Source organism: Temnothorax curvispinosus, unplaced genomic scaffold (genome assembly GCF_003070985.1).
Source record: "Temnothorax curvispinosus isolate PA1 unplaced genomic scaffold, ASM307098v1 QBEX01017496.1, whole genome shotgun sequence".
Taxonomy (NCBI): domain Eukaryota; kingdom Metazoa; phylum Arthropoda; class Insecta; order Hymenoptera; family Formicidae; genus Temnothorax; species Temnothorax curvispinosus.
The window spans coordinates 193387-215788 of record NW_020227276.1 but is presented as its reverse complement, the minus strand read 5'-3'; the positions used below and the strand labels follow the sequence as shown (position 1 = coordinate 215788).

At 36.4% G+C, this 22402-nt stretch overlaps 1 protein-coding gene across 15 annotated transcripts in view; it reads left to right on the top strand.

Moving 5' to 3' along the window:
• The window catches only part of LOC112467529 (potassium voltage-gated channel protein Shaker), a 108612-nt gene that overhangs the window by 57088 nt on the left and 29122 nt on the right, over positions 1 to 22402 (top strand). The window contains exons 1-2 of one of the 15 annotated variants that reach the window (XM_025036201.1): positions 4728 to 5275; positions 9100 to 9398. The exons of 13 other annotated variants lie outside the window; for them this stretch is intronic. In XM_025036201.1, coding sequence (XP_024891969.1) covers positions 9319 to 9398 — 80 coding nt within the window. In that variant the 5' untranslated portion in view covers positions 4728 to 5275; positions 9100 to 9318. Of the gene's footprint in view, positions 1 to 4727; positions 5309 to 9096; positions 9399 to 22402 lie in introns of those variants that run through there. One more of the 15 variants, XM_025036200.1, reaches the window with a different exon arrangement.

Here is a 22402-nt window from a genome sequence, read left to right as displayed (position 1 = left end):
ACCCTTTATCTCATAAAGGGTTCAGAAAAACAAGAGTATTACTTCCAAGTGGATATATGTCGATTCGAATCTTTTATGAGTGCATTACTAGAAATTTTACGTTCCTTCGAATTAAAACGTTTGTATTAAGTGGCAATCATTTTAATATATTATACTTTTTGACAATTACAAACAATATATCTCTATTATCAATCATTAAAATTATATATAATAAAAATATGATTAAAAATATAGAATCGAAGTTACTTGAAATCTTTACACATATACATTACATAACTAACAACTTCATTCTTGGAGTTCGTGTACGACGTGTAAAATTTGATACTTTACGATAGAAACTACTTATAAGTATAGGTACATTCCTGCAGATGCTCATTCCAAAATTCGAAACTAACTATTTAGTTAGGATTGATTACTTCGCAAGTCACAATGTATAAATATTATTTCTTATGAATTTATTTGAATCCTAGAAAATGGAACTTGATTATTGAATTTGACTAGGATTTTTAAGTATACATTGAACTTGATCCCATCTCTAATTTCGATTCGTCAAAAACGTCCAAGTTCCCTCGAAAGAACCTAGCGGTCATTCTCCGCCGAAAACGCCTCTAGATTCGTGTCCTTACGAAAGTTCCTTCGAGCACGATTGGAAAATAGGTCACTGGGTGCCGAAATCGATAGACGATCCGACGTACATGCCGCATGGTAACTGCATTATCGACAATTCTGCGAAGGAAATCCTGACCTTCGCCCGGACGGATGGCGCGACATATTTTAGTCGGAAGAGATACACACCGAGCATATGTCAGAGCTCTAACAACGCACGTATGAGGATATGAACAATATTTTTCCGTTAATTTCCATAAATAAAATCTTAACAATTAATTATATCAAAAGCGCGGTGCACTCTATCGAATATTTTTTTTTCTTTAGTAACACAATAAATTTCTATACAACGCGTTAATTATAATTCTACATTTTGCTCATTTGCTACAACAACGATGTAACTAAGAAAATGTAATTTTTGAGTTGTTTGCAAAAGAATAGACGGAATTCAATATACTGAACATAATAAATAAAAAAAATTAAGAATATACATTCGCAGTTATTACACCATAATTATATTTAAGAATAATATAAAAAATATTAACGATTCATACGTTAAAACTCACTTTCTGAAAAAACTTCGTTTTTTCGTTTTTTTTAAGTTATGTCTGCTGCAGCAAATGAGCGATTTGTCATGTAATAGAAGCCATTTTTAATACTTGTCCGTTCGCGTGCAGACTGCGGAAGTATCTAGCTTGTTCTACCTGTGTGTACATATCTACTTTGTCCGCCATTCTACAGACATAGTTACTTTGTCTTCTCGTAAAGGTATCTGTATTGGTTATCTGTACGAATGTATTTACTCTGTCTGTATCTGTGTACCTACTCATCGAGGTAATCATTCGTGAAATCGAATTTATGTTGCTACTTGTTGGACATAAGGTTTTGAGCGTGTGGAAAACGATTTTCTCGGTTATTTTACATAAATGGACGCTCAGTATTGGAGTTGTTAACAATTGAGGTTCTATATTTCTCTGCAAAATTGTTTTTATACATAATATATGATAAATATTATATATATTTTTTCTCTTGTATAATCTCTGTTTGTATATGTATAAAAAAATAATAAAAAAAAGACTAATTGAAAAGTAATTAGAAAAATAACTTTGGTATTGTTTTTTATACCAAAAGTAAAATTGCGATTAGAGATTATACGATATTCTATATACATATATAATCATATTGCACATATTATTATGTTTATATATGGGTATTTTTTTCTCAGTTCCTCATCAACTTTACTTTTTTATTAAAAAAAAAAAACAATGCGGAAACTATCCTTTTAATTATTTTTCTTGTATATAGAACAGAGCTTATATAAGATGAAGGAAACATATATATATATAAAAGGATATAATATATGGATATATTTTATATATAATTATATATAAAAACTTTTCCCCAGAGTTTGCTAATTAGCCTTATCCGACTTGAAAATAGAAAGGTGGAAAAGATATATAAGGAAAGAGATATTCCGGATACAACTTTGCAACTCTTGCTGATCGAGCAGATTCGTGATAATCCGCCCGAAAGTGGTGGGATTTATCTAGCCGTGAAAGAGCGAATTTAAGGGCACATTTATTCCACGTCTTGGCATTTGAGATTTGCTCGTTTATTCTTTGAGCATACAAGGAGAGACGAGGGCAGTCCAGCTGTGCATAAATATAACTATTTAAGCGTGAAATCGAATTTACGTTCGCGTGCACCGCTATACGTCGCCACTCATTCAAGAACGAACTTAATTCAAAATTCAAGATAACTCGGTACACAAGATGTTTTCTTCCGATACAAAATGATATGGAAATATCGCTATTGTATAACGTACATTAATCAGGAGAGAGAGTTCAAGTTGACAATATACTTCACCAATTTAATTTTATAGTTGGTACATCCTTCAGAAATCCGTATATAGCGCGAGGTACCTCGCGCATCTGACGAATGCAAGTGGGCGACGGCGACGTCTAAGTGACATATCAACTTATTCCGGAAGTCTGATTAACGCCGATGTTTCACCGCTAACGATCTTACGGCGCGAACTGGCAAGCGCGTCTGGCATCCGCATTTCCGCGTTTATTTCCCGAAAGTCAACGGCGACCAAGCACACCCACGCGACAGACAGCTTTGTTTCGGCCCCATGGCCGAATTTACGTCACCGCTTATATTGTTGATCAATAAGGACGCCATTCTCGGTGCGTGTCGCATCTCGCAGTGGCCCAATTCCGTATTTGGCCAGACGATGTAATACCTATCGTGACTTAGGTAATTGGTTACGATCAGTTGGGCGGTTGGTGCGGCGGGTTAGCACATCGATCATATTTTAAGCAAACCCAGATAGCATGCATGTTTGAAAGACGTCGTGAAGACATCTTTAAGACATCTTTTAGACATACGTGTCTAAAAGACATCTTGAAGATATCTTTATGGCGTCTTTTGAGACATGCGTGCTGTCTGGGAAGGCACTACACGCACTCGTGATAGCAATTTATATAAATGTCGAAAGAGAAAACAGAACAAGAACAGAAAAGAGTTGAGAAGAAAGTTAAATTTTTTTTTTATTAACCCTAGCTAGCCACACTTATTTTCGAGTCTTTAATTCGCCATACTTCGGTCCATAAGACTTTGTTGCACTGTCATTTTCATTCTGATTAATATTTTTAAGTTTGTACTGTAAAAATAAGAAATACAGACTCTGGATCAGATATACATATATTTATGATAATATCAGGTCAAGAAAATGATTTGAATTTAAACTGAACTTATTGTAAGGAAAATTATGCTGATATTATGTGAAAACTAGAAAACCGAAAAACGTTCAGCGGTCCACTGAACCGGAGTGTGGCGAGCTTGGGTTAAACGTGCGATCTAATACGATATGCTATGTCATTCGGAAGTAGAGGCTAACCTTTGACCGTGGTTCGCCCACGTATAGGCGTACTTATTTGCCCTTGGATTATATATTAAACTATTATTAGTTATCAGTAAGTTCAATGGGGTGAACGGCGAGAGTTTCGAGATTATAAAATCTATAATAAACGCGTCGACTTTCTACGATCTGCGAGAGACGATTTTGACCTTTGCGCAAATATTTATCTTATCGTGAATTTTACAAAATCTTTACAACATAAAATTCTGACGCTATGTTATTACACGTGACGATATAATTCTCGCTTGTTTATATTTTTATGTTAAAATATATTTTAAAATAATTGAGAGGCGCTAGATTGTCGGAGCAAAAATGCGTTTGAAATTCCGTCCTATCGGACTTGAGGTATGGCACGCATTAAGATTGTAAGAACCAGACCTCGAAGTTATAGTCGGACTATCGATATTGGCCGATATTAATAGACGATGGAAATACAGCCGGGACTAAATTTATTTGTATCAATAACATCCACCGAAAGCCCGTAACTTCTTAGACCGCTCCGCGATAATCGCGGCAATTTGATACCGTGACTTTTTATGGACGCGCATTAATCGCAAAAGTTGCATCTATTAATTTTTTTGTCGCCACTTGCAACGATCGCGATAATTTTCCCTCGCGTGGTTTTTAATAATGATAATAAATATAGTGATGAACGTTTAATCAGTTTTACGTACTAATTTAATCTATTTTTACATTTGAAACGATAATTCCAAGAAAAGTTATTAGGTGCAAAGTCTGTTTTACATTTTGGGGGGGCCAGCAGGTAAAACTAAATCGACTTATGAGCGATCTACTTGCCGATTTACTTATGATTCGCGTCTCGATGCCACTTCCGATTGATCGCCGATGGAAACGTTCCGCTATCTCGTCTTTCGCTCTTGCCTTTTTCCTTTCCTTTGGTTTAACTGGCGGGAAACTGGTGGACGTACTTGATTGCCTTTGGTGCACAAGTGTGGAAAGAATATCGAGCCAGCGGCGACGCAAGAGGCGCCCCGTGGGTCGTCCCCCAAAGGGTGTATAGAAATGGCGTTCGGGATGCGGGGATGGAGATCGTTAGTGGAGGGGGGAGGGAGCGCGATTGTGTCGCGGTAGTGGAAGCCACCAGGGTGGACTTTAGAAGGACAAGCGTGGCACGCGCTTTCAGCAAACTAAGGCAGCCACGCTGCCCCGGTCGGTTATCTTCTTGCCACTTGATAGTTATCGGTCGTGCGTCCGCGAGAAAGGGGGTGGCTCATATTCGCTCCGCGATTAACCCGTTTTCTCCCTAACTTCACTCATTTATCTCATCTGGAACAGTTTCAAATGCGATTGACGTAATGCCCAAATCTCAGCTCAACTCCACGGTGATTTTAAGCGAGCGCAATAAAAGATAAGACAAGATAAAGGCGCATAAACATTGGAAACGGAAAGGGCAAAAGATATTCCGTTACTCGACATTAGCCTGGAGTATATAATCGCTTTACACGATGTCGCGACGCACACGTCAGAGGAGATAAATAATTCGGACGAAAATGGGTTAATCCGTGCGAAATGACACAATCGCGGACAGATTTTTCTAAGTAAGTGTCTAAGTAAGTGTCAACGTGTACGATGTTCGGCCCGATGTTCAGCGATCGGGGGTGCGTTTAATGGAAAAGTCTCGTGTAGTTGCTCATCGATGGTGCGTGATTCAAATAAATCGAAAAATAAAACGTACGCGCAAGTGGATTATTTTGAAAGCGTGCGTCGTGCGTCGTTCTGGCCTCGGTGATTGTGATTTGTGATTGTGAATCGCCGCTGGTAAAGATTTTGGCTTATCGATCGTGATAAGCGGTGTTGAATGAGAGCGATTTTGAAAATTGAAAACGGACAACACGCGCCTACGCGGTCATAAGTGTCTTCGAATACGTTTAGGCGAAATTAAATACAAAGTCACAATAGAACTGACAATCCACCAGCAATTTTAACGCCAGATTTAGATCACGCACCAGAGCTAATTATCAATAGAATAAAGAGACGTTTTTTTTACCATGCTCCGAGGCGTTTTTATAGCTATCTCGTCGCGCGACATTTGTCGTGCGTGGAACACCGACGTTATCGCTCGGGCGGCTTTCGCTGCGATTCCCGATACGGTTGCCGACCGACCAGTTAATGGACATTTTGCGCGCTAATTAAAACGGCGATGGCGAAATACGATTCGCGGAATGAATGCGATTTAACGCGCGAGTTATCGGCTGACAAATCGCATTGCGCGGTCGCACGCGATTTTGCAGTTCTTAAATTCGGCCGGCATCACGCTTTTCGTTATCGGATGCGATCCTGTAAGCGGACGTGCTCGATATGTAATGGGAATGAAGTCTATAGCTTGGTTGACCGTAACCGGCCGATATCTTACATTACGCGCGAGCTTGCGCGATTTCCAGCTCCCTAATCTCCAGAATGCTTTCGTATTAACACAAGTTTGTTATTTGTTCAATAGGAAGGTCTCTTATTCCTCCGTGATTTGCGGTTACTTACCGCAAAGACAAAACTTCCGTGCCGTTAATTTATTGATTCATTTTCAATTATTCACCGGGCCGCGGGATTCGCGGTATAGTAGCAAAGCTCATCATTGATTGACGCGCAAATTACGAGGACATAATCGCAGTTTTCGTTTGTCGAAATGGAAAACAAGAGAAAACGTGTTAATTTGCGGTCGTTAATCACATCACAAATTAGCTCGAACGTGCGTAAAGGGATTGTAACGCCGCCGCGCCGCATTGTTTGACTCGTTGTCGCGCGTGAATTGGTGCAACGTCGCGTAACTTGTTGGAGAGTGTGATAGTGGGATACAGTTAATTCGCTTTACTGAACTCCAATGTGCCTAACATATGTAATATATGAAGTGTTGCATACTTTTCTTCCGTTTAAAATATTGATCATTTTCGAGTTATAAGTAATAAATCTTTCTTCCTCTTTCTCTGTACATTGAAAGAAGGAAGGGTTGTAAATAACAAATACTTTAATGAGAATGTTCTTTGTGTATTGTATAATTTGTACTAATAATGCATATTTTGACGTGTATTTTACGAAGTATTTTTTATTTAAGTTGATTGAAAATACATTCAAAAGTATACTCTCTAAAAGCCAAACAGTAAAGGTTAATTCAAAACGAGTGAAATGTAACGAAAAGTGAAAACTGAGCCCGTATTAACTTCGAGTGATTCGTCACTCTGAGAAAGAGTAAAATTGCGCTCTATGAGTTTGGAGTGAGTTCGCACACCACTTGAGTGAAAAAGCATTTTTTTCGAGTGCAGTAGATCGGTGTTCATAGGAGTGAATTATGTCTATATAATTTTAAGTGGAAAATTTCACTCTGTTACAGTCATTTATCAGTCGATATCTTTAGTGAATCATGTTTTTTGAGTGAGATCGTATCATTCCGGTAAAGTAGTTGCTCTAAAAATTTGAGTGAAAATTTTACTTTTAGCCTTATGACTCTTATGAGCGCTCGCATTTACTTAAGTTAGAGTGACAACTCTCTCTTTTGGACTGACTGTCGCAATCTCTCTAATATATTAGTGGCGAAACCGCTCTATGAGACTTAGAGATGATGATTCCAAATTAAGCTCCTTTTCCAAACCATTCAACTTTTGCCTGAATTTCGATATCACTTAAACAGAACATCCTGTATTATAGAATTGTCTTAGAAAGCGAAGAATATATCTTTTACCTTTTTCCCTCATGTTTACTCTTTGTTTTCCGATTCGGAGCATTCGGATTTCTCAGAGCATGTCCGATTAACAGAGCGCTTCTGTTCGCTGCTTCTATTCGTCGTGTGTAGTGCACTTTGCAATTCAGTGATGCGAATCTGCTAATTGCATCTCTTGCGCACGGATGCTTTATATGCGCTAATTCGCGATGCCGACGATAAACATGGCGATATACGATATATACCTGCCGCATCTGCTCATTCAGTATCTTCTTAAGACAACTCTTTTCTTTAATGGCGCACGATCTTTTCATTTTTCCTCGCTCGCAATCGCCGGAAGCTATCGATATATCGGCAATACTTTCATTAAGAAAGTATCGGCTATCAAAGTTGGAGTTCGGATAGAAAAGTACGCGGAAAGTTGGAGCGCTATAAAATGAACGGCGCGTGTTTCTTCTCGAGTTTAGAAGAAGGCTAAAGAAGCCTTGCTCTTTGCGCTCCGCCGTGGTAGCCGATTGCAATTTCGCCGTCAATCAGTCGCGACATCGGCATCGCGCGGCGGCTCTACAATTTCCGCGAGCACGAGCGCGCGCCGCGCCGACGATGAAAACGTGTCACGGCCGATCGAACCGCGTATATGGACGCACAATGGCATAACTTACGTGCCGTTGTACCTGCGATCGGAGTTAATTTAATCGTAAGTGTCCGGCAACACACCGACTCTCATTAACCCACCGATAAATCGATTTGTTCGTCGCCGTATTCCGAGCGAGATATCCTGTTTGTTTATATAATAATAATTTTTATTTATCTAAGTTTTTTATTTAACTTTGTTAATATATGTTGAAATAATAAAATAGCCAACTTATCGTTTTTACAAGTTTACACGGAATATTTTTAGCCAATTGCGAATCGCACGTAAAACGTTTCGGTCGTTTCCCTGCGACGGAAAATATTTCATCTAGTCGATGCAAAAATTACGATGCTTTTAGACGATATACGGTGAAATTTTGTTTCACCCCCGTACCGAGTATAACGCGCTTTTGTGATTGTCGATCGATGAAAATTCACGTTGTTGTCCATGACGAAAAGCAAGTGGCATCGTAAAATCGTACCGAATTGCGAATCCATATATGTGCGTTCGATTTCCTGCCACTTTTATATTGACATTGCGTATTCGCTTTCGATTGCTTTCGACGAAACGGGATAGCTAAAAATGGAAAAATTGGATGGTTTTGACCGTTTCTTATGGGCCGATCTGCATCAAGCTTAAGAAAATGAATGTTTAATTTAAAATGACATCCATAAGTTACACATTTTTTATAAAGAAAAATGGAAGACAATGCTTTCTCTAGTTGCCTGTTCTATTCCCATTATATCTATTCCCATTGTAATGAGACTGTCCATTTTGTTCTATGAATATCAAGAACAATACCTATAAGAACTCTCGTTCCAATTTTTGTTGCGCGCTTCTTTACATTCTTTGTCTTCGTTGCTTATAGCATTATAGCCCAAAGCAGAATGGAAACTCAGACTGAAACTTTCGACACGCAATTAAAATAATGTTTAGCAGTAAAGTTTAATGAAAACGACCTCGGGAAGTGTAGATCGATCCAGTGTTGCCGATATATCACTACGCTATTACGTCTGAATGAACTAACTGAAATCAATAGGAATGCAATTTTGATTCATGTGCACACTTTTAGACTCTTTTTTTTAATTCAACCGACAAAGAAATCTATTTAAGAAAATTGCTGGTGGACTCTATAAAATAAATAAATAAATATAAAATAAATAAATAAAACGTTTTGCCGCGATCTAGCTTGATTTGAAAAATTTTATATTAAAACATTTCTTCGCTTTATCAACGCAAATCTGAGTTAAAAATTTAAATTAGGAGAAAGGTGGATTCGTCCGTTGATGGAATCGCGTATATCGCTCGTCACGTCACGAGCGAGCGCTCGTTTAAATATCCTGAAAATAAAAAGACATTCACATGATCGAGGCGTTCAGTGCGCGATGATGCTGAATGGGAATCGGCGCTCGTAGCGGCGTCCAACAGGAACATTATGAGCCTGGTAAGGTTCCCTAGGTTGCCAGCGCACGTGGAGACTGAGATATGGCTGCGGTAGCTGGCATTTATGGCATTTCGGACGAACGACACATCAGATACTCCGATCATCGGCAACGTGACCAAGTGTGAGTTTTAGGAAAGGTATAACAAGCGTTTTTTTTCAAGGGGGAAAGGAAAAAGGTTTCTGTGAGAGAGGAATCTGCGAGTGAAAGTATCTTTTATAAAGATTTCATAAAGATTAAAAAGTGTCTTTAGTGGTTATACAAAGAGAATAGCTGTCAATGAAATTTAATATTCTTTCTTACAAATATTTTCATGTTGTTGAATTTGCTTCATTAATTAGAGGACGTGACTTTAGCGACGAAATTGATCCACTAAGAGTCTTTAGAAAAATTCAGGCGTACCTCGAGTAAACGTGGATGAGAGAAATGGAGATTTTTCTTTCAATAAGCAGAGGCTTATAGGGATTGTAAGGGTTAACTTGTACGGGCGTACCCGAACGGGGAATTATAAATATAGGCACCCCTTTGGCGCACCCTCACCTCGACTACGTCAACGTGGAACGGCGGGTACCGCGTTTAAGAATTCATCTCGCGCCGGGAAGAAAACTTCTGCCGTTGTTACACCGTGCGGACGTCATTTGCGCGCTTTACCTTAAAGACCGCAACAAATATAGCCGCCGTTATAAATATATATGAAACTCATATCTCGCTCACAGTTCTTGCTCTGTGCTTCACTGGGAAAACTCGGAAAACGGTATAAAAGACTGCAGTTACAACCGACCAGAGGGTCAATGTGGACATTTATTATAACTGTAATCTGCATTTTTAAACGTTTGACATTTTATTGCGTAAATATTTGCCGAGATAATATTTAAAACAATTAGGTAATGAAATGTGAAAATAATAAATATAAAGAGAACAGGGGACCGTTTTGATATACAATTAGTTTAGAAGATAAAGCCATTTATATTTACGGTCTGAATTGGATCTTTGTAGCCTAATAAAATTTCTGTACACAAATTTCCAAGTATACAAGTAAATTTCCAACCTAATAAGTAAATTGTGCACCGATTCTTTGTTGGATTTAAAACACAGTTTTCATTGGAACATTAAAAATTCTCTATCTCCTAATTAATTCAATATCGATTTAATTATTTAATGCTAAGCATCTAAATTACTGAAAAATTTATTGCGAAAAATATTTATGTACTTGGAAATACGCAGAAATTTTATTAGGCTTAGACCAAGACCAACCAAGACCCAGTTCAGACGTAAATAGCTTTATTTTCTAAAGTGAAAAAAATTGTTCATTTGACTAAAAATTTTACATTTCAAGCAATAAAAGAATCGGAATTATTGTTATCTAGACGTGATGTGACAGGAAGTAGTTTGCGACAGAATTCTTAGCGTAGCATTGTTCCAGAGCAGCGAATTACAAAGATCATGTTTCTTGTTTTCTCAAAAAGAAGAGGGCGAGGATTTATTGTACTGCAGTAAGTTTGGACCGATATTACTCCTATAGCGATAATTAAATCGACGCACGACGCGAATAGTAAACTCAAATGTAGCGGAAGTAGTGGGTGTCCCATTTACACCGACAGAATTCCTTGAGAATAAGTGAGGCAATTCTTAACTGTATGAATAATATAAGAATAAAATAACACTTGGCCACAGAATGCAGCATATACGCGGTCTTTTAATGACACACGCCGACAAAAAAAAATGTTGTCAAGTAACTCTAATCAAGAAACACCTACTTTTTTATTTTATAAAAGACAGAAAGAATTTATAAGAGACACCTACTCTTTTATAAAATAAAAGAGTAGGTATTTTTTATAAATTTTAGGTCACGAAAAATAATGCTGCTGTCCAATTTGCTCACAGTTTTAAAGTTATTTTGAATTTTAAGATGAGAAATCTCAGCGACTCATAGGGAAAAATATACATATAATAAATCACTAACCGTCAATAAAGTACCTAATAAAAATAGATGAATGTTAGATTTACACATTGATTCCTTATTAGCAAAGTTTGAAAGTCGGATGGTGGATTTTCCACACGATATTTATCGGCTCAACACACTTTTGCCATTTAAATGTCAAAATTTTAATGTGATTTATTAAAACAAAAATTAAAAAGAAACTTTTTTTCATACTGAAATTTAATAAAACTTTTTTTACTCTAAAAAATGTGTTCTATCCGTCTCATTTTAGAATTGTACTTTTTTCATACATTTTTAATAAAATTACTAGGAACTTTTATTAGAGAACGAAATTAGTCAATAACATTGAAATCCGATTATTCGTTCTCATCAATCTTGCCAAACATGAAAAATATGCTTTTCTACGCACTATATCCTTAATAAACCCTTAAAAAAGCATTCCTGCTATTTGTGAGACAATTTTTATTTTTTGCTACTAAGGAATCAATGTGTAAATAAAATATTTATCTATTTTTATTACTTTATTGACGATTAGTGATTTATTATACATTTTTTCCCTATATAAATCGGCGATTTCTTATCTTAAAATTTAAAATAACTTTAAAACCTGAGCAATTTGGACATCGGCATTTTTCTTTGTAACCAAAAATCTATAAGAAACACCTATTCTGATTAGAGTTGCTTGACAAAAAATTCTTTTTGTTGGCCTGTCCAATTAATTCGCATTAACTCAATGCGAGTTAACTCAGCCATATTCGTTTATGGCAGGGTAATAATGTCCGTAATAAAGATCTTGTAATCTTAATCGTGTTCCGGCAAGTAGAAAGGCGAAGAAAGAAGGAAGAAAATGACGGATTAATATCTGTACGCACATGGGATTGCAGCAATTGTCCCGTCGGTTAGATAATCGATTTCCGATATTAAATTGAGCGTCCTTCGAACGTATGTGAGGCATAAGCGTGTGCCCATTGCGGTAGTATAAGTCACCGATACGTTGTTGCACACTAAATTGCGGATATTCACATATTATGCTCTGTTAAATAAAAAATTTGTACGTGACAATTATTTAAATTGCTCGCGCAACTTTAAATACTCTTTTCTTTCCAATCTAGATATATAGTTATAGTTTTATATATCAATAAACATTCCTCTGAATTTAAATTCTCTCAACTCTGAAAATTCATGACTTTCTATCTTATTCCCGACGCGTTTGCTGATGTTGCTCACTCTTATTAATATTGACGAAAATATTTCGACTAAATACCTATTTTCTATTCCGTACCTTATCCTCGAGAGTGATACCGCAGAATAATCGAAGCCGAGGGAAGTGATAAGACAAATAAGAATCGGCAAAGTTAGCAATAGCGCTTGACACGCCTGTCTAGAAACTTTTAAAATTGCCTCCGCTTTCCGTCTCCCGAGATTACGCTTCTCGCGTGCTATTGGAAAAAAAGAGAATAGGAGGAAAGAGCCATGAAGGAGCGATCGAGGTCGATTAAAAAATAGACAGCTAAGCTGCCAAATGCACGTGCAGTCGTGGCAAGATTCGTCATTTGGGAAATACAAATTGCCTAGCTGCTATATTCCAAGCGGCGTTACAATATTTCATATGCGTTATTTATTTTTGGAGAAAAATGGAAGGAAGAGAGAGAGAGAGAGAGAGAGAGAGAGAGAGAGAGAGAGAGAGAGAGGAGGAGGAGGAGGAGGAGGTATTAATGATCGGCAACTTCGGAACATATTGTTTAATTTGTTCCATGATGCTGTAAAAAATAGCACTTGAAATCGCATATTCAGCTTTAAATGCATGACTAATAAATTTTACAAAAATTTAAATTATTGTAGAATAATTTTAATAATACTAAATTGAATATTGTCGAAAGACAACATTAACTCGGTCATCTGGGGTGATTTTTACATCCCAGTGTCGAAAAAATAAAACTCACATTGCAGTAATTTTAATGTGTGCTTTTTTTGTTTTTTAAATATTTTTTTAAATATTTCTTACTTTTCTTTAGAAAATATTTAGTAAATCTATGTACATACTGTCTTTAAATATTATTAAATTGTAGAACAATGAAAAATATGTAATTAATAGATAACAATTTGTTTTAATTGGGCTTTTAATTGGACTTTTAATTGGTGTGTAACTTATACTGCCGCAATACACCGGGATACACTCCAGATGACCATTTATGCAAAAAAAAATGAGGGAACCATTTTTATGTGTGGGTTAAAATTCTTTAAAAATCTTTCTGGATGAAAAAAATTTTGTCAAAAAGAGAGATATATATTGGAAGAATATCATAAGAAAATAGATATTGCAAAATCTTAAAATTTCTCTTGTGTATTCAAGATTAATATTTTTTCCTGTAATGCAAATTTTACGAATACATACGAAGAAAAAACGTATACGAAATTCAATCCGAACAATATTTCAATAATTGTACCTTTAATATAAATATAGAAATAATTAAATATATTTATTATTTCATACAACGATAATTAATTATACGCTATTTGGATATCTTATAAATCGTATGATGAATATAATCTATATATCAGATGGAAAACAACAGCTGTAAAGTATACAGAGGAGTAGATGTAAGTTATCTATATTACGTTGCATATTACATTCTAATTATACACATCACTGTTATATCATTGTAATTGAAAAGATCTATATTCTCCTCCAGTATTTGCGTTTTTAATAATGTCAACTAAAAAGAAAAACAATAGTTTATTTTTAGAGGAGTGTTCTCCTTCTTATATAAAGGGTACGCTGTCGTTTTTTCGCTCATGAATGTGAGATGTATGTACTTTACGAAAAATAGGTATATTTGGCGCGAGACGCTACTGTACCTCTTGATACCGCGTGTCTTTATCTCTCTAAAACATATGATAATAACGTAAATGTAGAGTGCTATAACTGCTATATGATATCGACGGAACAGTATCTTTGCAAGATATAGTAACGCAAGACTAACCAGTGGTTTCGTTTTTACCGACTGTCTTAATATCTGTTAGAGAGATTTGAAAGTAAGGAGTTGTGCAACAGCGAATCGTCTCCGTATTTACGACAATTTATTATAAAGTTTTTGAGTAACGATTATCTCAAAAAAGGATAAGGCATTGAACTTTTATAGAAGGTCATTGACCTGTTTCTGACAAATAAGAACTCAATATTTAAAGTGTCTGACTGTTTTTGTCGTCTTCCACTGAAAAAAATTGTGCTCTATCATTAAATGATTAGACGGTTTTCTCGAATAAATTGATCATCTAGTCTCATAGCAATTAATTTATTCAATATATTTTTTATTCTTGTACGTGATGTTATCGTCACACTTTCAATCTATTTTGTTGAGTTAAATAGTTAATACGCACACGATTTAAAAAAAATCGGGATTAATATAAATCCTAGAAACATTACAGCACAGTAATTAATTTGCTTAATATATTTTATTTTTGTGGTTTTTTATGACTTCAAAAAAAATTATTAAAGGTAAAAGTTAATATATGTAATATATGTGTGAAATATGTAATATACATATATTGTACCTTTTATTTTTAGGATTATTGAAAACATGTAGATTGAATATCGTCATGTACGATATATTTCGCGTGTCTTTCAAATAATGATCGAGTTGTCCTAATGTTTTTAATCTCTGAAATCTTAACTTTTTAGTTTTATTATATTGTCGCGGTTCCTTTTTTGGAAAAAAATGTATATTTGCTGTATGTTACTGGTTTGGAATGCTTTATTAATACTGTTCGCGGGACAAATACACGCAATTCATACAGTTTTCTCCCGTGTGACTGGAATATTCATCGATCCGTGTCGAGGCACAGTTATTCGCGACATATTTTCCATGTCTGCGCGTGCACCCTCGTTTTCCACTCCTGCCCGTTTATTCCCACCCCTTTGCTATCCCATAACAATTGCACGTCACATATGTGACCGCGTATATCGTTAACCTCCCAAATGCACGGAGCATTACAAAAATAAGACATGTATCCTATTTTTAGAATTGATAACTACCATCAAAGTTCTAATGTAACTGTTTGTAAAAAACGATTTAAATAGTCCCTCATCCCTCATAAATTTGTTTTGCACATTTTCTCACTTATTGCGATATTTCGAAAGGTCTTTTCAATAGAATCAGACGGCGCCTACGCTAGATTATTATTATTTTTTTTAAATTAAACAAGAAATTCCTTTTTCGCACTTTGCGAAGCTTGTTGGAAAATATGATTGTTTATTTCGATTTACTTCGATTAATCGAGGATGTGCCAAAATCTCACGAATACTGGTGCAAATTGTAGTTGCACTAGCCAAAGTGAATTCGTTAGTTCTAGTTTCGATAAAAACTACCGAGTGGTGTAAAATATAGATATCCAACACATTGAATTGTTTTATAAAACGAATTGATTTATTAGGTTCCAGTTTCCATTCTCTCAATTATAACTAGAAAAGAGGAATATACGTTTTATCTCACTTTCCTCTTTAGCGCTTACGCGTTTACGGAAAAATGACGCTCGCTTGTTTGTACACTCGTCAGACTGATATTTACATAGCACGCTTCAGCTTCCTGGTAATATCCGGTTGAAGTTTGCTCGGCAAATTCGCCGGAAATCGCGGACATCAGTGCCTGATTTCGCTAACGTCTGACTTCGTCTGATTTCAACGCTTGCTTTTATTCAACACCGGGATTACATGAAGTAGAAATGTTCGCCAAAAGAATAAACGAAGCACTTGAAATCTGTAGACTCCACTTTTAGTTCTAGCTGTCCGTAAAATTTGTCCAAAAACTCTCGTGTAGTTTTAGCTCTTCTTTAAAAAAATGTTTGGTGGATTTAGTGCGCTTTAAGAAAAAACTATGCGCGGTTTATTTTCACAGTCTTGACTCTCATCAAGTGCTATATGCGAGAATCGATTTCAATGATCGATCGACTTTTTTTTAATATGTTCTATTACCGAAACAATTTTATAGTTCGCACACATAACGTGTGTGATACCAGCATGAGTTGGTGCAGTAAAGTCGATAAGAGCAGCCGGAAAATTGGCCGGTAGTTGTCGCCATCTCGCGGGGAAACGGTGAATAGAGTCACCCTTAATGGCGATCTGAAAAAGTTCGCGGAGTATGCGCCTCTTTGTTTACATCCCTCTTTGCTGTCATGCCCTTCTTATTTACTGCCATCGAGACCTTTGCGTCAGCCTATCGATCGAATTGCGGGACTAATGCGAAATTTTCGAATGCGTCCCGATTATCGAAAGAAAGAAAACGTAGAAGGACTCGAGAGAAGTCCCCGTTATTTTGATATTAGAGAAGCACGACAACGCATTGAGTGTCTCAAATTATTATTCTAAAATATTTGCTTGCAGAATTTTGAAACATGCCATCTCGAAATGAAAACAAATTTTTTAACATAGTAAAGTAAATAATGGAGAGATGTTTGCACAATATAATCTCTCATTTTTCTAATCTCATCCTAAACAACACGCATGTTTCAAGTCGGGAGATATGATGTCTTAATGACGTTTTTAAGACTTCATATCCCGATTTGAGACATTATGTTCACTGGAATAAAAATTATAAAAGAAAAATACAAAATGAATAAAAAGTGAAGCCTCGTATTCCGCGAATTTACTAAGCTCTCTACTTGACTCTCCGATTCTATTTCTGTTCTCGCGCTTCTTATGTTTGTTGAATAAAATCGCATATTGCATTTGCCGCTAAACGATGACAGTTAAATAAGACTCTTTATAAAACGTCGGGATTCTAGAAATCGTGTGTTGCAATGTTCCAATGAAATGAACAATTTCAATGGAAAATTCTTTCTTAGATTTTTTTCGCAGAAACAATTGTACGTATATGCGCGCAAAGCAAATATTTGCTCACCGCGGCGGATATCCGTGATACGTAACATTCGGCGTTATTAACAAGTGCTCCGGGGTTAGTTGTTGCGAGAGAATGAGACGAGAATGGCGATTTATGCGCGCGGGTGGAACCGTCTGTTATAATTAGATGGCATTTTGAAAATTTGTCTACAGTTATTTCAAGTATTTCCGGAATTCGGACAATACGTAGTACGAAAGGGAGTTACATTTTGTCTCAGAAGAATTTCTGCGTGTAATTATTTGAATGCTTTGAGATATTTAAATTAGCTCTTATATAAAGAACATGGTGTTATTTAATAAATTGACATTTGACTTCCTCTTCTCGCAAAGTCAAAAGAATTAGCGAGTCCTCGCTGTGTGAGAACGGTCAGTAATTCGACACGTGTCATTATACTAGTTCGCACGACACGCCAATGACGTCATCCACCGGATGCGAAATGCGGCCGCGTTCGCGATAAATTATGAAATCCGTCAAGCACCATTTAATTTTGTGTATTTTATGTTTTCTATTTTCCTTCTTTTTTTTCATAATATGCAGGAGTATATCTTTTACTTCAGTTCTCTCATCGATAACGTTGATTATCTCGTGATTTACTGTCCCTTGAGAGTATCTATTATTTAGAATGGCGTTCAAAGATCTTCGATATGTAAACATCTGGGAGTTATATTAACACAATAATAAGGATTGAACTATGGATAGAAATTTTGTTAATAATAAGATTTGTGAAAAGAGTAAAAGAGCGTGATTGGCTAAACGGGTAGAAAATTTCAACAAGACTGATTGAGCAAAACAGTATATAAAGCGTTACCGTCGAAATTCATCAATTTAAAATGATTTTTATTCAACCTTTTTAAGCAAGCCTCTTTTAGGAGTTAATTTTATTTAATAATTCGTGATCGCGATCAACGAGCGACGCCAAAGGGAACGTCAATAATTACACTATTATAATAACGTTATAGCTTGGTGTGCATACACGTGATTGCTGGGCAACGTGAATCGATGATGGCACTGGGAAATAGCGGCGGGAGTTACGTCGGGGAAGGCCTCTTACGTGGATCTCCCTGTCCTTACATAAGGAAATAACGTTATGGATTGAGAGAGGAGAGCTGGGTACACGTGTATACGTGCGAGACAGAAAGAGGGGGAAAGAAAGGGGTGAGACGGGCGGGAGGGAGGGAGGGAGGGACAGAGAAAGAGGGTAAGAGAGGGAGAGAGAGAGAGACCATGAGGTGGCGTGTGCGTCATGTCGGATCCATTCACCAGCTTCGGCAAAGATGGGACAAACCAGGTCGCAGGCACAGTTATCTAGGTCAACTTCTCCACTTCTCACGGCTAACTCTAGTTACCATGTGAATACGCCGCACGGCATCAATGAAACGTCCAGAATGACCCTGATTCGGGGTCGTTCGCTATAACGAGCTGGTTACAGTCACCCGCGTGTTGCGCGAAAAAAATTTCAACCAGCACGTTTGGAGTTTCGGGGGTGCGATGTATTATGAAATAACGCACAAGAGCGTACCTGGGGATTGCAAATTGCGATGGGCTACTTAATGCAGAATGTGGTAGGAATAAGAATATTATAAGTAGTAGAAGCAGGCAGAAGGAGAATTTTATTTATTATGACTAAATTATTATAATAAAACTCTGTTTTATTTGAGCCATATTATAATGGACGTAACGTCAAACCGTGTTACACGGAATCATGGTTGTTTGCGTTATCTCGGCTCGTTTAACCTCCTGTTGCTTAGAATAGGATCTCTCCGACACTCTTGTCGTTAGAGGAGCTCTTGCTGAGATTAGTCGTCGAGGGCATCTAGTGATATACACGTCTTTCCTCATTGTCTTAAACCCGAGCGGTCCTCAATAGAGAATCTCTCTGTCTGGGATGAGTTTAACGCGCCGTTTTTAGAGCCAGAGTGTTTTACCAAGACATTAGTCCACACATGACGTCTTTGTGTTAAACAGAATTGAATTTTAAAGGATTAAAGGGTTGGGATACATACAGAATTGATTTTTTATCGTGTTGAACTTCAAAAATAGATTCTTCACGGCGAATGATTGATTCGGCGCGATTTAACTTATCGCAGCTGTTTACAGTTTAATAATAGGAAAGTATCTGAAAGTTTAGCCATCTTCGGGACGAGATGGTCTGGCTCCGCAACCCACACGATGTTGGCTCAACTCCACGTCGCGTTGCGGAACGTGTTCCGGTGGCCCAAATACGCAGATACTTATCGACGTATCTTAATTTTCGACCGTGAATTTTGCCGCGACGGATTACTTTACCTCCGTCTATTCGATTATGAAAAATGAAAAGTAAGAAAAATATACACTTGTAACTATATTCAGTGTGTATCTTTTAGATATTTTTAAAAATTACAAAACGTAAATATAATTGCGATTGCAATTTTAAGCATTATTATATTTAAATGCATTATAAAAATAAGTAGAATTTTTTTAAATATAAAATAATAATAAGAGAGTGTACCGTCTCTGCTAAATATCCCATGATAAAAATTCCTTAGAACTTAAAAAGTATACGAACAACTTTTTGCAAATGACAAGGCAAGAATTGTGTTATTTATGAACTGCTCTAATTAACAAATGGTGATATTCGAAAGTGATATCCCGTATATTATCCTAATTGTGATTAACAATTGTGATTAACGAAATAATTACAAGCTTACGTTTGATTTAGTTTATTTTTTTAGTTTTGTCCAAAAGAATTTTTATTTTATCTCGCCTTCTGCGACAAATCGTATCTTCGACAATGACTTAATTACGAATCACGAATTACGGAACTGAAAGCAAACATAGGGGAAGAAAACAAGAGGAGTGGCTCCACGCGCCTTCCCCTTTTAGTTAACCCCTTTTAGTTTTTCCCTCGCGCGAACGGGAAGGGAAATTAATTTCTATGATCTCCCGTTACTCTCAAACAGACGTGCTGCTTTTTATTCAGTGTTGACGTTGATGTTCCTCACAAAGAACTTCCTGTCGGATCTCTCGATCCTTCCTTTTCCTCCAATCGTTTCACAACTAACAATGTTTCGATTCAGTGAATAAAGTTTGAATCACTTGTTTCCAATGGACCATTCAATTATGCGTGTTTTATACTTTTATTAGCCGTCATTTGGACGAATAAAGCAACGTGTATAGTTAGTTGGGAATTTATCAAATTAACTATTTTCGATATTATAATTTAATTATACTGATTCGCGCATTGGAATTTTGTAATGCTTTGATTCTAGCGGATTTAACGCATGTAACGTAACGATAATCAACGTAATTTATTGAATACGGTTAATTTTAGACTGTATGCGGCATATTCTTTTTTCGGAATATCGCAAATATGAGAGTCTTGCCAGTTTTAAGAACTGACCGTCACGTCATGGGCCTTTGTTCATTTTACTATGTTTCCATAAAACGTTCTAGTTCGAAACGGTCTTAGCTTACTTAGTATAGGACCTGCAAATTGCCACGATGCACGCGAGAAAACTCTTCAGAAAAGTTCATTCGTGATAAGTGCCGCGCGGCGCTTTTTCCCTCGGATGTGATTTCCGTTCATGTAATAATTACGAGCCCGATTTCCATTGTAAAAGCAGAGATTGAATATTTTATAGAACTGAGATGTATGATAGGTTTTATTAATTATTTTGACAAATGGATTCATATTTGTCTTACTTGACCGCTACTGACGAGTCACTACTAACTACCGCTTGACAGCGCGCTGCTGCACAAGTGGTATGACCGTACTTATAATCCGACATGCGGTCGCAGTTACACGTATTGACCTCGACTTTATGGTGGCCGAGATCTTTGGTAAATCAGAGATGATTCGATCGTGATGAAAGGCAATCGAGAAAAAGATTGAGGAAAATATACACTTGGGAGTCGGGGAGACTCATGGGAGTTATCAAGGAGAGAATTATTGATGGGGAAAGAAAACGGCAAAGGTATATAAAAGAGATAAGAAAGAAGACAACGAGCACAGTTTATCTTAATTTATCTCAGGTTTTTCTCTCAATTCTTCATATATTAATGATAAACTAGTACGAAACTGTGCACGTGTTAAAAATGCGCTAAGAACGAAAAGAGATAGAGTGAGAAAGAGGGAGGAAGTGGATGTGATAAGGGTAGCAGCGTTGTGAGATTGGTGGGTCAGAATCAAGAGTAGTGGTCGCGATGGAGGGGTTCGAAGTAGGGGTATACGAGATGTGGAGGGGGATGTATTGATTGCGTGCGGTTAGTGCAACGAGAAGAGATCCGGCAAAACAGAGAGAGGACAAGTCGAGAAATGAGATGTAGATGAGGAAATTGTGAAAAGAAGATATTGTGAGGTAGATAGCGTCTACGCTTAGAGGAGGGGGAGGAAAAAGCTTCGTGAAACTGAAATAGCGTAACAAACATAGATAAGGGACGGAAGCGAGATTTATTGATAGCAAGATGTTATTCACACAAAAAGAGAATGGAGAATAAAGAAAAGAGAAGAGATCGAAATGAATGAGGATGAATTCAGTGCGGAAAATAAGGACAGAGGATATCGATAAAAGAAATAAAGATATCAGGCATAAAGTGTGAATACTAAAGAAAAAAATTTTAGAGGGAATGTAGGAAAAATAAAATAATATCGTTGCAGAATTAGAGGAGGATGAAATTACTTGTATAAAAACGGCGAGGGTTCTGGTAGTGACTTAAAGGATTGGGTGGAAAAAGGATATTTTAAATATGTGACTAATTTTTTACTAAACTGCGAGATTATTTAAGTCTTGATATATTTTTATTTTTTCTTCCTTTTTCACACTTTCTGCTTTTCTGCAAAATGTGAAAATAAAATAGAAATTTACCAGTCAATGAGATATTTAATATCAATTAGATAATTAAAATTTTTTAGTAAAAATGAAAAGATGTGGTGTAAAAGATTTTGCAAAGACTTTAAGATAATTTTTGTTTTTTTTTTTAATTATAAAAAATAATTAGTCTTAAAATTAGTTTTTATTTTTACCACTTTACTCAAATAGAATTGAAGAGAAAGTTAAAATTATATCTCTTCTTTTTATTAATGAAATAAAAGATATCTATAGAAATTCATAAAATGTAATCAGCGCAGTTTTGCATTTAAAATTGTTTAATATTTTTCTTTCCATATATAATAAGCTAAAGATTATATTAAATTACAACAAAAGATAGCGATGGTCCGAAAACACACAATGTTCATAAGTGTGTTCTTTTCCGTTCTAATTACTGTCAACGTACTCAGCATTAGAAGCATATTGACAATCGATAGAGAA